This window comes from Nyctereutes procyonoides, unplaced genomic scaffold (assembly GCF_905146905.1).
Source record: "Nyctereutes procyonoides isolate TBG_1078 unplaced genomic scaffold, NYPRO_anot_genome, whole genome shotgun sequence".
Classification (NCBI taxonomy): domain Eukaryota; kingdom Metazoa; phylum Chordata; class Mammalia; order Carnivora; family Canidae; genus Nyctereutes; species Nyctereutes procyonoides.
The window spans coordinates 8,267,965-8,285,796 of NW_026575082.1; the positions used below are offsets into that span (position 1 = coordinate 8,267,965).

A 17,832-nucleotide genomic window follows, 5' to 3' on the forward strand; every position below is an offset into this window, starting at 1 on the left:
CTCCCAGGCACTGTTTACTTAATTCTTCAAGCTTGAATAGAAACCTCAAGAGTCCTCAGACCACCTGGGAGCAAAATCCAGACACAGACAGATAATAAACAAGCACCCAAAACATCTGTAGGGATCAATAGGTTGAGCTTCTTCCTAAAGTCTTCTACATCACAGTCTTATCACAATAAACCTTCCTATTCAGTGGTATAACTTAATCCATCTGGGCCATTGTCTCTGAAGCAGTTCAATTTCCAGAAGCTGTAGACGAGGCTATAATTGCTTACCTGACTCACAGGCAAATGTCTTTGACGTTTCATCATGAAAGATAATTGCCACTGCATGCTTCTTTGTCTCTCGAGGCAGTCTGGTTATATTTTTGATGTTGTGCAGTTCAGTTACCTTGAAAGAAAAACATTTTTCACTTAGTGTACAGTATACGCTGGATACTGTAGAGTGCTGAAACAAAATGATCAGTTATTACTCTCCTAAACCACTTCCCACTGAATATTTGTATGATTTTCCAATTAACTGTAGCCAGAAACAATACAGACCGAAATAAACACATCTTCTCTTCTGCCCTCAGTTTTTGGTCCTTGTTTGCTGGATTTTGAAATAGTCTAAATATTATGTAGAATAACTCCAGGGAAGCAAGGCCTCTGTGTTTTTATGAAAATTGTATTTTCTGCCAATGGTAGCAGGTGTGGCACACAGAAGATTCTCAATAAATCATTGTTAAATACTCATTGGATTTCATCTCTCTCTTCCCTCCTAACTCCCACCCATTGAGCAAGGTCCTGGCGGGGACCATAGTCACAACACAACTGACACTGGCAGAAAAAGTGACTCAAAAAGTTGAGGTCATAAATATAAGCAATGGACCTGCTTCCCACATAGTGTTCATAAACCCATGTACCCGCGCCGACCTCACCCCGCTCCCTCACCAAGGCCCATCCCTGATTCATGTGCCCAGGTCAGCAACTCTTTATTCATTTGGCAATTAATAAATATTTAATAAACTTACTTATTCTAGCCCTAAATTGTCTATGGGCACAAGTTGTTCTGCTACCATTTGTCACCTTTTCATTTTCTCCACAGTCCGGAGAAACGGGCAAATGCCAATTCTCTCAACTACTCTGTAAACACACTGCAATAACAACATTCAAGAGTAAATTTTTAAAAACCTACTTCTCAACATGCTGAATGTGATTTCTTCTAACATAAAAGATCTGACAGGTTCGTTCTCATTTTAACTTACTACAACTATTTAAAAATCTCTCTTGAGGAATGCCTGGGTGGTTCAGTGGTTGAATGTCTGCCTTTGGCTCAGGGCATGATCCTGCAGTCCCGGGATCAAGTCCCACATCAGGCTCCCTTTGTGGAGCCTGCTTCTCCCTCTGCCTGTGTCTCTGCCTCTCTTTGTCTCTCTCATGAATAAATAAAATCTTTAAAAAAATAAATAAAAATCTCTTTTGAGGCTTCTCTGATCCATGAGCTGATTAAAAGTGCATTGTCTAATTTGCACACATTTGGGGATTTTCCAGCTATGTTGCCATCATTAAGTTCCAGTTTAATTCCATTGTGGTCTGACTGCAGATGTTGTAGGATTTCTATTCTTCTGAATTTGTGTAGGTATATTTCATGGCCTAGAATGTGGTGTATCTTGGTGAACGTTCCCCGTGAGTTGGAAGAATGTGTTCTATTGTTTGTTAACATTATCTACAGATGTCCATTATATCCAGTCAACTGATGGTGCTATTGAGTTCAACAATGTCCTTACTGATTTTCAGCCCGCTGGATCTGTCCATGTGTGAAAGAGGGCTATTGAAAACTCCAGCTATGAGAGTGGATACATCTATTTCTTTTTGTAGTTCTATCAATTTTTGTTTCACATCATTTGATGTTCTGTTGTTCAGTGTACACACACTATAGATTGTTATGCCTTCTTGTAGGATTGACCAACAAGTTATCAATATGTAATGACATTCTTTATCCCTGACTACCTTCCTTGCTTTGAAGTCTTCTTTGTCTGAAATCAAAATAGCTACCCCCCTTTTAAAATTAATGTTAGTGTGGTATATTTTTAATTAATTTTTAAATTATATTTTTTGATTCATGTTAGCATGGTATATTTTTCTATATCCATATACTGTTAATCTTTGTATTTATATTTAAGGCGGGTTTCTTTCTGAAAATATGTAGTTGGATCTTGTTTTTGGATCCACTCTGACAATCTCTGTCTTTTTAGACCATTTATGTTCAAAGTGATCACTGATATAGTTATATTAATATTTACCATATTTCTAACCGTTTTGTTTGTTCTTTGTTTCTATTTTGTCTTCTCTTTTTCTGCATTTTATTATTTTAATTGTGCATTTTATATGGTTCTATTTTCTTCTCCTTTCTTGTGATTTTTTGTTTAGACATGATGTGTTGGCTAAAAGGAACTGCTATAACAAGCCCCTTAGTGGCACGGTGATGAGGGGTGGGGGGAGAAGTGTTGTCTAGTCCTCTGGTAGGGTCTCAGTTTTGGACTTAACAGGTGGACTTCACATGTGCTTGTCAGTCCTCTCCACCTTAGGTGGGAGAGGATGGCCAGAGTGGGCAGGAACTGGATATTTCCCTTGTTTTTGACCAGGGTACAATTTTGATTTGCTTGATCTATGTTCAATGCTTGCTATGTTATGGCACATGCTTTAACTGCAAATGAAGGATTTTGCTGAAGGGAAGTCTTAATTCATTCATGACTTGCAATGCCGTCCTAAAAGCACTATCAGTCACTGACCAGTATTCTAGGTGGAGAAAAATGTACAGAAGTATTTCATGTATTTTAAACATTTTAGTCCTCTATTTTTGAAGATAACATTGGTGTTGACGAGGACACGGCAGCATCAAAATAGTTAAAAGTATCAATTCATGACCAAAAATTGTACCCATGTCATGTAAAATAAGGTCTGTAAAGTAGAACAATGTGGCTACTTTTTAAAGAGCCTGGTGTTATCTGTCACAATCCCTTCTAAAATCTGTGGTGACCTAGACGTTCAGCCTCATAAAATAACAAACCCATTACTCGGGATTACTGTATAAGCTGTCCAGAGGAGCTCTTTTACTCTCTGTCATAAGGAATTTAGAGTTCTGTCACAATGCTGAGAAGCTAATTCTAATATGTCCTTTATGGATATTTGTTTTTCTCTTACATGTAATTATCTCATTAAGATTAACATGAAAAATTAAAATCAGTAAGACAAACATTTTAAGCAAAATAACCTACAAAAGGTTTGCTTCATATTTATGCATATATACAAATATGTATGCACATACATATACTATATGTGCCTTTTTGTATCTATGTATATATCTATGTATCTGAAAATACTCATTTCCTCTTCCAGGAAAGAAAAATTAGACACCAATATCTTACAGTTTCTGAGGATTAATACCTTGGAGAGAAAGATGAGAATGCTTTTTTTGGAACAATGATTCACATATAATATTTAAAGTACCTAAAGCGTATACTCAAATAAAGTTAAACTCTTGAATTTTTAAATGACTTGATAAGTGACTCACATAATATTTAAGCTGAATTTTATTCTAACATAGCACATTGAAGTTATATTTGAAAAAGAGATATTATTCTCAAGTGTTATTAATTTTAGCTAAACAAAGGATCTTACCAGAATTCAGAAGAGTCTAAAAGCAATAAAGATCATGTGTTGTCCAAGAATTCATGCAATTTATGGCAGGTGAGCATAAAAGTGGTAAGCTGCTATCTAAGCTATATCATGTGTGACACCTAGTTGTACAAAACAGTATCATAAAAGCATTTATTATTCTGTTCAAGGGCCATTCCCAAACATTTTATTTACAAATATAAAAGAACATTAGAGCAGATCCTGTGGGTCCCATCTTTCTTGTCCTCTCATAGCAAAAATCAACAAAACAAATTAATGGACAGCTTAGCAAGATGCAGCAAGCACTGGCGTTTTCTAACTGCTGTGCCATAGGCAACGTGTCAGATGATGTAGTGTGAATACCGTGTTTGCTCTTCTGTAAAATTTACATTTAGAAATGTGGACAGGTTCTTCAGGCAGATGTTCTTACACTGGTTTCCAGAGTAGTGCAAGGCTGTTGTTGCTGATCAATAGTGTGATGTCATGCACTTCAGTCTGTGCTCTAAGACATTCAAGAGATGCCAAGAAAGCAAAATACTAATGAGGGAGGGAGAATTCTGCTTCTCAGCCTGTCTTGGTTAGGGTGATCAAGTGTTATACTAAATTATAAAATGTTATAAAATCCTACCAGAAGTTTTTTAAAGAAGTTTGTATGTCTCCAGAACTACTCTTTTTTAATTCAAAATATATTTTAGAGATGCCTGGGTGGCTCAGTGGTTGAGTCTCTGCCTTTGGCTCCAGATTATGATCCTGAGGTCCTGGGATTGAGTCCCACATCAGGCTCCCTGCAGGGAGCCTGCTTCTCTCTGCCTATGTCTCTGTCTCTGTCTCTCTCTCTGGGTCTTTCATGAATAAATAAGTAAGATCTTTAAAAATATAGATATATTTTTACAAGTATTCTGAATTATAACAATTTCTGTCAAGATCTAATATATCTGAATCTCCTACCCTCACTTTTCCTTCTCAGTAGTGTGTGGGGATTTACCACGCAGTAAGGAACTTTGTGTTTTCTTAGATGAGAAGACCTTTTAAAATATTTTTAATTCTCAAAATAAAAATGTTTTTATTAGTCTAAAATTGTCAATGTGATGTAAAATAATAAACATTTTTTAAAGTGTTGAAATCTGAGAGCATTTTACTAATATGTATCAATCAATTACTGAATCACTTAACAATGTATATTTCTAAACCCTGATTATTCACATGGTTATAAATGCACAAAATACAATTAAAGTTTAATAAAAGAGTCAATTACTTTAGATACATATGAAATGAGCAGATTTTAACTGAAGGGAAATTACTTCCAAAGGATTCAGGCTGTTTAGGTCTAAGTTAATAAATGCCATGGTCAACAATTTAAAGGTTTTATTAAGTGATACAATGAAAACCCAAATCTAAGCACACCTAAGTGATGACTTTGCTAACTGGTGCTGTTTAATTTTCATTTCAAGGAGTAATCCCTAAGGAATTCATAGTGATAAAGTCAAAGATGAAACACATAACCTTTTTCTGTAGGACTTCATAACATAGTTGAAGTGATAAGATTACAAATAACAGTGATGAATCCTATGCTAGAATTAAAAACAGAGCTAAAGAATCATAGGGAAACAATATCTGTACTTTTCCAACCAGTTTGTGGACATGGCACCTGGATTTCAAAGTTGTCTCTCTCTATATAGACACCTCCCAACCTCACTCTATACTCATATGGGTTATATCTTTTTTTCTTTTTAAGATTTTATTTATTTATTCACGAGAGACACAGAGAGAGAGGCAGAAACATAGGCAGAGGGAGAAACAGGCTTCCTGCGGGGAGCCCGATATAGGACTCAATCCCAGGACCCCCAGATCACGACCCCACCCAAAGGCAGATGCTCAACCACTGAGCCACCCAGGTGCTTCTCATGTGGGTTATGTCTATTAACAAACACCATCAGAGAAATTAAAACATAAACTGTTAAATGTTTCTTTACATGTTTAAAAATCCTAATACATTCATTACATGATAACACGAATAACATTTTAAAGTAAAGAATTCCCCAAATAGGTAAAGAGTGTCATGTTTTCACATTTTTGCAAAACTCTTAGTGTCTGACTCAACAGAAGACAGTTTGAAACTCATATCTGTTTCTGAATTCAGTCTGTTGCAATACATTGTTTTGATTAAGCATATACAGAAAACAAGTACTCACACAGACAGGAGGTCATAAAAGGGAAGAATAATTTAAGAGCAGTTTAACAATTATGGATATTCTTCTTTGATTCTATCTTCAAACTTGATAAAATGCTTTCTTAAAGGTTATTGTCAGATGGGGTCGTGTCATACACTTTTACATTCTGTTGTATTAAAATCCATAGAACTATTTTCAACTTTCATCGTTGACAAAATATTGGTTTGCTGACTTATGAAGATCCTACATTGCCATATTTCATTATTAATTTAAAAATATTCATTAATATCAACCTTGATTTCCATTGAAAAATCCATAAATTCTGAGAAGCTGTCAAGCTCAAAAATGCAATTCCCCAATTCTCACTTGAAAACTTAGATTTTAGCATGATTAATAAAAACTATCAGTCATTTTCCTAAAAGACAGGTTCATTCGCTCATTTTTGAGAAAAATGTCTGACACTTAAATCTGAATGACCATAGTTTGTCAATGACCATCATTATATCAGGTGTTCTTTGAAAAGATATATATATATATATATATATATATATCTCACGTATATAAAAGTATGTATTGTATTTCTGGGCTCTCTATTCTGTTCTATTGCTCTATGTCTGTTCTATGTCATTGCCATACTATTTTAATTACTATAGCTTTTAATTACTATATTTTCCAAAAATAATTGGAAATGAGTAAGTACAGTGTCTAAAGCTTTGTTCTTTCTCTTTTTTAAATTTTTATTTATTTATGATAATAGTCACAGAGAGAGAGAGAGAGAGAGAGAGAGGCAGAAACATAGGCAGAGGGAGAAGCAGGCTCCATGCACCGGGAGCCCGACGTGGGATTCGATCCCCGGTCTCCAGGATCGCGCCCTGGGCCAAAGGCAGGAACTAAACTGCTGCGCCACCCAGGGATCCCAGCTTTGTTCTTTCTCAAGACTGTTTTGGCTATGCAGAATTTTTGTGATTCTATATAAATTTTAGAATTGTTTCTTTCCTGTTTCTGTGGAAAACGTCACTGAAATTTTGATAGGGATTTCATTGAATCTATATATCACTTTGGGTAGTAGTATTTTAACAATATGAATTCCTCCAATCCATGAACACAGGACCTTTCCATTCATATCTTCTTCGATTTCTTTCATCAGTGATTTACAGTTTTCAGTGACAGATCTTTCACCTCCTGGGTTGAACTTATTTCTAAGTGTTTTTATTCTTTTTGATGCAATTATAAATGGGATTGTTTTCTTAATTTCATTTTTTGGAGATATCGCTGTGGTATAAAGAAATGCAACTGATTTTTGTATATTAATCTTGTACTCTGCAACTTTACTCAATTCATTTATTAGTTCTAAGAGTTTTTTTTTTTAATAGAGTCTTCAGGATTTTCTACATTTAAGATCATGTCATCTGCAATCAGAAATAATTTTACCTCTTTCTTTCTTTCTTCTTTCTTTCTTTCTTTCTTTCTTTCTTTCTTTCTTTCTTTCTTTTGTCTTTCTTTCTTTCTTTCTTTCTTTTTCTTTCTCTTTCTGACTTTGATGCCTTTCATGTTTTTTCTTATCTAATTGCTCTTTCTAGTACTTAGCAGTATGTTGAATAGAAGTGGTGAGAGTGGGCATCTCAACCTTGTTCTAGATCTTAGTAAAAGCTTTCACAGTTTCCCCCCTCTGATTATGATGTTAGCTGTTAGCTTTTCATAAACATCTTTATTTTGTTAAAGAAATTTTCTTCTATACATATTTAGTTGAGAGGTTTTTTTAAAAATCATGATTAAAAAAATCATGATTAGATGTTAAACTTTGTCAGATGCTTTTTCTGCATCTATTGAGACAACTATATTTTTTTATCTTTCATCCTGTTAATGCGATGTATCACACTGATTGACTTGCATATATTAAACCAAATCTGCATCCCAGGAATAAATCCTACCCGGACATGGTATGTAGTCTTTCAGACATGTTGTTGAATTTGGTTTGCTAGTATTTTATGGAGGATTTTTGCATCTATGTTCATCAGAGATATTGGCATGTAGGTTTCTTTCCTTCTGGTGTCTTCATCTGGTTTTGGTATCATGGTGATGTTGAACTTAAAAAGTGAGTTTCGAAGCATTTTTTTAAACTTCATTTTTATTTTTTATTTTTATTTTTTTAAATTTGAGTATAGTTGACATACAATGTTACATTAGTTTTAGGTATCCAAAAATGGGGACTCAGTAACTCTATACGTATACTATGCTCACCAGAAGTATAGCTACTATTTGTCATGCAACACTATTACAGTACCATGGACTATATTTCCTGTGCTGTACCTTTATTCCTGTGACATTCATTCTATAACAGGAAGTCTGTATCTCCCACTCTCTATCACCCATTTTGCCCCCCCCAATCCCTGTCCCCTATAACAACCATCATTTTTTTCTCTGTATTTATAAGTCTGATTTTACTTTTTGATTGTTTATTCATTTGTTTTGTTTTTTTAGATTCCACATGTAGGTGAAATTATATGATACTCATAAAAAAGCTTCTGCACAGAAAAAGAAATAATCAACAAAATGAAAAAGCAATTTATAGATTGGGAGAAAATATCTACAAACCAATTAAGAGATTAATATGCAAAATGTACAAGGAATTCATGCAACTCAATAGCAAAAAACAAACAAAACAAACAAACAAAAGCCCCAAATAATCCAATTAAAATGTGAGTAAGGAATCAAGGATCAAGGTGAAAAAGGCATATACAGTGAAATTATTTTGAGTTTTAAAGTACCTTTTATCAATTTACTGTCATGACAATTAAGATTAGATACTTGTCTTTCTAAGTGCTCAATTTCTTTCTATAAATCTAACTATATTTTGAAAAGTGAAAGAAAGTTAACATTCAGACTTTTTAAAAGTAGATTCAAATGAATTAAAAATAAATTGCATTCTCCTTTATTAAGTTACTAATAATTATTATTAATCCAGGTATTTTACTAACCCATGGCTATTTAATTAAGTCAAAGTTTTTATTTTTGAGACTAAAATTGTTCATTATAGATATTGGCTTAAAAATGCTTATTTTATTAACTTTATTACTTATTATTTATTTAACTTTATTCACTGTCACTTTATTAGAATAGGGAACTTTTATTTTTCTAGTAAGAAAAGAAGATGGGTATTTTATTGAATTTTAAAATTATTACAATTAATAAATCTCAATCTCTCCATGCTTAAGTCCTAAGCTTTCATAATAAGAATTTAAATATTGGTATTACCCTATACATTGTACACACCAATACTTGGGTGATAATATTTGCAAAGAAATTTTATAATTGTCTCTCTCTAGTAGAATTTACTTCAATTTCCCAAGAGCTGCTTCTTTATATTTGTCTCCTATCACTGAAAAATATGAATGTGTAACATTAAAAATATCAATATAATTTATTCTTTGAGCTCTCATTCTCTGTGCTCTGATATACTCCTCCAACGTTTACAATTTGACTATCACAGCATGTGTATTAACAATAATTACAAGCTTTGTTTTTTATGTCTTTGAAAAATTTAAAGTCTCTCATATTAAACCACATTATGAACTATCAAACCACATTATGAAATGCATCATCTAGAAAAGAGTGGTTATAGATAAAATTATAGTAGAACTGGAATTAACTAGAATAGTCACCATTGGCTGTGTACACAGCATCCAGTTCCAGCTCTATTCTTCTTACTAAAACCTGATTTTGTCCAGCTATCTGTCTTTGCAACATGCAGTTCAAGTGCCCTGGTGGGAATCTCTCCCACAAAGTACCATGGTAGAACTTGTTATTCTTGGGCTGATGGTTTCCTTGCCCATGATCAGTTTAGGAAAGAGGATATGACCTAAACATGACTAATGATGTGTGCACAGAACTTTTCTGGTGGTTTCTGTTGAATGTTTTCTGATAGGGATGTAGCCTCAGGCAAAAAGAGAGGCATCCCTCCTCTCCAGTGGATGTTGCCTGGATGTCATCATTCAGGAATGCTATAGCTGTCGTTCTACTAGTTAAAGATGAAGGTGATCCTAAGGTGGCAGAGTAGAGATAAAAGGGAAAACAGATCTTTAATTTCCATTCTTGAGCAAGAGTTACTGAATCAATCAGTCCTAAAGCCAGTGTCTTTTCCTAGACCTGCTGTCATACGTAATAATACTCTTCTGTAAGTTGTTTGATGTGGGTTTTCTGTTACTTGCAGCCAAAAACATTCTAACTGATAAAGCAAACCTGTTGAGCTTTCTTCATCTAATGGTGGAAATGGCCATCCCTCTCTGGGCAGCCATCGCAGTTAGTTAAGGTGATGACCAGAATCCAGGCCATGCCTCCTGTTTCCCTGACTAGTGTTCTTTTTACCAATGTGTGCAATTGTTATTGCTTTGAGTGTTATGCAGTTTGTTAATGGCAAATAATTGTTAATCAAGAAGTTACTACAGGAAGGTGAATTCAACTACAAAAGAGACTCAAATTGTAAGGATGACAAGGAATAACAGGAAACTCACTACCTTATGACCTCTAAATTATTTTCAAGTGGTCTATTTTAAACATAAAGATAATCTATTTTCAGATCTAAGAAGTGCAAAAAGTGAATACATAAGAAAATATGCCTTAAAATAAGAAGTCTATGTACTTGTTTCTGTCCTTTGTCCCTCTTCCTCTTCTCCTCCCTCTCTTCTTCCCCTTTCAACCTCTCCCCTCTCTCCCCAGTCTAAATTTAGCATGTCTAACAATATGTTTCACTGACTCGAAGAACAGAAAGGCATGAAACAGCTCAGTTGGCTATAATACCATTCTTATTTGAGAGCCACAGTTTTACTACACAGACATAATAGCAACTAGGCAGTTACTATGACTTTTCTTAGCAAATGAACAAAATTAAATCTCTTCTTTATTCTATGGGGTTGAATTGTGGCCCCCAAATGATATATCAAAGTCCTGACCCCCAGAACCTTTGAATGTTACTTATTTGAGACAAGATTTTTTTTTAATTTTTTTTTATTTATTTATGATAGTCACAGAGAGAGAGAGAGAGAGAGAGAGAGAGAGAGGCAGAGACACAGGCAGAGGGAGAAGCAGGCTCCATGCACCGGGAGCCCGACGTGGGATTTGATCCCGGGTCTCCAGGATCGCGCCCTGGGCCAAAGGCAGGCGCCAAACTGCTGCACCACCCAGGGATCCCGAGACAAGATTTTTTGCAGATGTAATTGAATTAGGATTTTGGAGGAGATTGTCCTGGATTCAGAGCCAGCCCTAAATCCAATGACAAGTGTTCTTACATGAGAAGAGGGAGCTTTGAGTCCAGGGCACAGTGGACATGAACATGTGAAAGGGGAGGCAGAGACTGAAGTGATGCTGCCACAGCCAAGGAGCACTTGGAGCCATCAGAGGCCAGAAAAGGCAAGCAAGGCTGCTCCCATCATGATTTGGTAGGAATGCAGCCCTTCTGACACTTGGATTTCTGACTTCTGGCATCCAGGACTGTGAGAAAATAATTTCCTGTCATTTTGTGCTAGTTTGTTAGGCCAGTCCTAGGAAACTAATAAAATTAAATGGAATTATTTGAACATAAATAGCTCCATTTGTTATAAGTTAGTAGTCTTAATTGAAGTTACAAATGACCCCAAAATCACAAAAGTTTGTATATGACCCAATTTCTCTAATAAGATAATAGTTTCTTAAAAATCAAGGATACCCCTCTGTTTATCATGACCCACCTAAAGGTATTAAAATGTTTTTCTTTTTTTAATTAGTGATTAATCAAAAGGTCACACAGCTCCATGATGTGGCTCCCCTAGAGGCCAAGCAAATGGGAGATAGACTTCCACTCAGGCAGGAACACTTTGCCAATGAGCTCTGTCAGTGTTGGCGACCCGGTGCAAATGCAGTGATAAGGTAACAGAACATGAAAAAGCATTATGTTTTAGAAAAATCATTTGCTGATATTTGATGCGGGCTACCAGTGAGGCTGACCTGATAATGAGTTGGTGAGCTCCTCTGTTTTGGGATTTTGGGATTTTTATTCCCTTTAAGTTAGGGTCTCAGTAAGTAGGCATGGAGAAAATTATGCCAAAAGGGCAATTAAAAGGTCCAAATGAAAAGCTCGGACTGATCCAGAGATTTGGGCCTTATTCTGTCCTTATTTATGGTCTCTATGTATCCAGGAATAACCTGATTTCATGGGTTTGGACACAGTAACAGGAAACACCATGCAGAATCTGCCATCAGCCTGAAATGTCCAGGTGAAAGGCACTGGAGAAGATGGTAGGTGATGCCCACTCTCTTTCTTAAAGCAGAATTAGAAGGAATCTACTGTCTGACCTCTTCGAACAAACCAAACAGGTCTCTGCCAAAACTTCCTCTAGGTTCTATAATCTTAGACTTGTTGGCAATTTTCACCGGGATCAGAAAATTCACTAATATTTAAGCAAGTCATTATACTAATTGAGATTTTTGAAACTCTGCCTTTTGTTGGTGTTTTTGAAATCAAAACATAGGAAAAGTTACCTGTGGAAAAAAGAAGTTCACTGTTAGCTGTATACAACTGACAACTGGGAAGAATTACCCTGAGTTGACCTGGACTGCTGATTTGCCATTACATATGAGATGGAAAGTAGTATAGAAAGAAGGCCAAGAGCTGGTGGCATGAAAAACAACTGACAACAGCCCTAGGGACCTTTGCTGTAAAAATGCCATTGTGGCTGTTCAAGGACACAAAGCTATCTATAAGTAGGTACAAACCCTATCAGCACACATCAACCTTCAGAAGTGTCATAAGCAGGGCTACTACTGGAAAGAAGATAGAAAAGGTCAAGAAAAACTACCTGAATGTTAAGACCCTGTGTGAATAGTTCAAACTATGGCTGCATGGGCATCTCAACAAATTGGGGTCTCAGGCAAGGTAACAGATGCTAAAAGTAGTGCACTGCATTCTTATATCCAGTCCTAAGTGGTTCTGGAACACTGATACACATACATATATAATATATATTTTATATATGTAAAGTAGATATATAAACCAATTTTAAAAAGAATAAATTATAATCACAGGTGACAAAATTATCTGATAGTTCATGAAGAAGTTAAATAGTAAATCACTCATAAGCAAAGATATGGAAGTTCTGCCAAATAAAATTAATAGAGTCAAATTACATTGTGTGTACAGACCTACACACTCACACCTACTATCAATGACAAAATAAATACACGATTTTTTCTAGCACATTTGGGTTATTTATAGAAATCGATAGGTATTGGGATGCCTGGGTGGCTCAGCAGTTTGGCGCCTGCCTTTAGCCCAGGTTGTGATCCTGGAGTCCTGGAATTGAGTCCTGCATTGGGCTCCCTGCATGGAGTCTGCGTCTCCCTCTACCTGTGTCTCTCCTCTCTCTTTTTCTCTCTCTCTCTCTGGGTCTCTCATGAATAAATAAAATAAAAACTTAAAAAAAAAATCAACAGGTTCGTATAATAAAATAGTATTAGTAAACTCAAATGATCCAAACTATACAAATTACATTATACACCTGTAATACAATATAACTAAAATTTATAATAGATGATTAAATATTCCATACACATAAAAAGTAAATAACATATTTCTAGGACTATCTGAGTTAAAAAGGAAATCACCAGTTAAATTACACAATACATTTTAATGAAACAATACATGCTAAGATTTGAGAGACATACAAATCTTAGTATGTATTGTTTCATACTAGGTGTTTCAGTGTTTTAGACACTGAAAAAGAAGTGCATAAAAAACATGTTTTTAAAAATATTTTTATGAATAAAAAAAGGTTGAAAACAAAGAACTCAGGCATTCAATGGATGAAGTTAAAAAAAAAGCAACAGTATTTCAATAAATAAAGACAATGGCAGAAATCATGAAGAAAAAAATGAGAAGTTTCACATAAGAAAAGGTCCATATGAAGGATTAATAAAAGAGACTTATGGCAAGATAGATGAAAGAAAAAAGAGAAAAGGTGGAGATGAATTAAGTACAAGATAGAAAGGGAAAAAATTAACACACAAAATCTAAATATTAATAAATATAATAAAAAGCTTGCAAAATGAACACACAAAATCTAAATATTAATAAATATAATAAAAAGCTTGCAAACAAATGAATACTAATTAATTTGAAAACATAGATAAAAGGATATATATTTAGAAAAACATAAAATGCCAAAATGGTTGCAGGAAAAAAGTTAGAAAACTTGAACAAAACAATATACTCATCTCCTAACAGCCCATATCTAGACTTGAGTCTAGAACTGAGTTTTACCAAACTTGCAAGGTAGGCTTAATTAATATCCTCTGCAAGATATTCTAGGAGAAAAGAAAAGGATGAAAACCTGCTTTTGCTTTCTGAGTCTGGGCTAATGTTGATTCCAAAATAAGATATGAAAAATACAAAAAAATAAATATGGCTACATTTTACTTATTAATGAATAACAAATCCCAACATGCAAGTAAGGTTTATTTCAGGAGTAACAGTATGGGTCACATCAGAAAATGTCCAAATGTATCTCTCAAAATTGACAGACTATATGAGAGAAATCCCATGATTACCCCAGCCAATAAAAAATTACATCATTGATAAAGTTCAGTATTTTTTATGAGAAAATAACTCTTACTTTATCAAGAATGGAAAAGAATTTTCTTCATTTGAAAGGTTAAATACCAAAAAAAAATATTTTATTTCATGCACAAGTATTAGATACATTTCATTTATTAGTGGAAACATGGGAGCTATGCTTTCCTATCACAGCTTTAATGTAATCAGGTCCTGGAGAATAAGGAAAGGAAAAAAGAAAGAAAGGAAATGACCATGAAAGAAATAAATGAAACTATCAATATCTGCAGGCAATGATTACTGGCATATAAACACAACCAGAGTCAACAGAAAAATAAACTATTAGAAACAACCAAAGCATTCAACAATATTGTCAATTATAGTAAACACACACACAAAAAACAGGATTTCTCTACACTAATAATCATTAATTAGAAAATAAAACAATACCTTCCCAAGAATAAGAAAAACTGTAAAGTATCGAGGGATTTTGTTGCAGAAAAATTTAACATTTAAAAGAGAAGCTGAGTAAAAAGAAGGCATTACATGTTCCGAGATAAGTTGCTAAACTAACTTCAGAAAACAAGAGCCAAGTGTGTGGGGGAACAAATGCCACACCAAATGTCCCAGCATAGTGTGACACCATGGTAATTTAAAACAGGAAGCGGGCAGCCCCGGTAGCACAGCCGTTTAGCACCGCCTGCAGCCCAGGGCGTGATCCTGGAGACCCTGGATCAAGTCCCACATCGGGCTCCCTGCATGGAGCCTGCTTCTCCCTCTGCCTGTGTCTCTGCCTCTCTCTCTAGCTGTGTCTCTATGAATAAATAAATAAAACCATAAATAAATAAAACCATAAATAAATAAATAAATAAATAAATAAATAAATAAATAAATAAATACAGGAAGCACGTTAGTGAGAGAACAAGTAGACGGCACAGAATAGAGAAACCAGAGAAAGGTGTGTGTGTGTGTGTGTGTGTAATGTATGCACCATAATGACTGAAATGATAGAAAGTTCAATGAATGGACAAGTGAAAACTGACCCCCTACGTATTTTTTTTTAAAATAGAATTCTTAATTCCATATACAAATCTGGATACCGGATAGATGAAAAGCAAAAATATTAAAGGCAAAATTATAATGCTAACTGAATAAAATATAAGATAGGATCTTCATGATCTATGGGGTAAGTAAGTATTTTGTAAGAAAGGGACTGAATGAAGCCCGAGTCATGAAAAATTTGAAAACATCCACATTTGCAAATCTGTGTTTAATGCAGGACTCCATAAAGTGACAGATGACAGGGGTGAGAAATTATTTACAATGTCTACTAGTAAAGTAATCTCATATTTAGAATAGACAAAGAAACCTTACAAAATAGCAAGAAAAATGCAGGAACTCTGGAAGGAAAGTGGACAAATGATATAATTGGGGAATTCCTCTAAGAACAAACCCCCAAAGCAAACAGAGATAGGGAGAAATTTTCAATTACTTGGGAATAGAAAAATGTACATTAAAACACAACTGCATACCACATTACACTTGTCAGATTTGGAGAGGTCAATAAACAATGGAAAGTATCAATAAGAATGTGAGAACAGAACCCTCACACATCCAATAGATGTGAACAATGGAGATGCATCCTGGAAAGTCACCTGGCAGTACATATTTAAGGATTCATATATCCTTAACCCAGTGATCTCATTCTTTTTATAGACTCCAGAAAAATTTTCACATTGAATCATAAAAACACAGTAAAAAATGTAATTACAGTATTGTTTGGGATAATGAGAAGTTCTAGCAATCTAGTTTCCTGTCACTAGGAAAATGGAAAAGTAAAATATAATGGATGCAAACTATGGGGTATCATGTAGCAGTTAGAAGCAACTAGCAAAATGGACATACAGAAATGCAAATGGGTCTTAAAAGCCATAATGCAACATGCATAAAAATAAGAAACACAATACGTTATAATACAACAGTACTTAAGTGAATTAACAATGCAGTACATGTTCAAGGAATCAACAGTACACATTTATAAGAATCCTACAGTTTCCCATCAAACTTATTATAATGATTATCTATAGAGAAGGGGAGATAAATGAGGTTAAGGATGGGAAGGAAATAGACTGATCAGATATTCCAGAAAGGGATGATGATAGCAGCCATCAAGTAATACAATTAACTCAATCTGGAGCTGAAACAGAAAGAGAGAGGGGTGAAGGAGAGAAGCGGTGAGGGAAGGACACCCCCCCAAAACAAGTCAACTGAAAGAAGTGTGAAATTCTAACAAGTCAACCATTATTAACAGTCATATGCCTATTACATTTCACCCATGCTCTGAATTAGTTTTCAGCCTGGCTGTCTATGGTTTGGTATATGATACCACTTAACATAACTAATAGGTCCAATTACGCTCCTTGAGTACCTGACACAGAGTGGAAAAGAGTATTGGTCTGATCATTAATACACATCCATTCCAAAGAATATAGAAAAGCTGAAGGAGATTATGGTTACATCCCTCAGCTTATGAGACCAATTCTAGGCACGATCCATTAGTTAACCACCAATCATGTTTAGCTAGAGGTTTATCTACACACTTACAGCATCTAGCCATAATACCCAGCATTATTATCTTTTGTTTAAAAGAAAACAAAAATATATACAGGTAATAGAAGAATCCAATTTCCAGTGATTAAAATCTGGAAATGCAAACTGTGGCCTCCGGGCCAAATTTGGTCTATCACCTGCGTCTGCAAGTAGTTTTATGAGAGCTCAGCCACAGCCATTTGTTTACACAACGTCTCTGGTGCAGAGCTGAAGAATTACAACAGAGACCTTAGGATTTGTAGAGCCTAAAATTTTTACCAGATAGGTCCTTTACAGATGAAAGGTTGCTAGACACTGATCTGAAAAAACAGGACCTATTTTTTTCATATAAGAACTCTGAAGGAGGCAGCTATTACTGTTGGTCCAGTGGTTTGATGAGAAAGCATCTCAAGCTCAAATATTTGTCCTTCTTCTTCCCATTTCTCTTATGACCATCTCCTCATGGGCACAGAATGGCTGCTGCATTTCCAACCATCATGCTTTTCGTGTAGGAAACAAGGAATATGGGACATTGCTGGCCATATCAGCACACAAAATCCTTTCTATACCTTCTAACAGGTTTAAATTTCTATTTCATTGGCCATAAACATAACTTTCTAACTGTGGGAAGTGTAAACAAGGAATAATCTAGGGTTTTTTTCCCCATCTCTATGGTGGCAATGGGAAAGGAAGAAGTGAGTTACAAATGGATGCTGAATTAGCAGAAAATTAAATTAAATCAAGCCCCAAGCTTAAAATGTCAGTCTCATCAGCCTTCGCATAATAGAATGCCTTTCATGTACATACCTCCCATACATTGTGAGGGAAAAGT

At 35.0% G+C, this 17,832-nt stretch overlaps 1 protein-coding gene across 1 annotated transcript in view; it reads right to left on the reverse strand.

Moving 5' to 3' along the window:
• Nucleotides 1-17,832, reverse strand: part of LOC129514655 (docking protein 6) — a 363,401-nt gene that overhangs the window by 226,755 nt on the left and 118,814 nt on the right. The window contains exon 3 of the mRNA XM_055333417.1: nucleotides 276-390. Within this exon, the coding sequence (XP_055189392.1) occupies nucleotides 276-390 (115 nt within the window). The remainder of the gene's footprint in view (nucleotides 1-275; nucleotides 391-17,832) is intronic.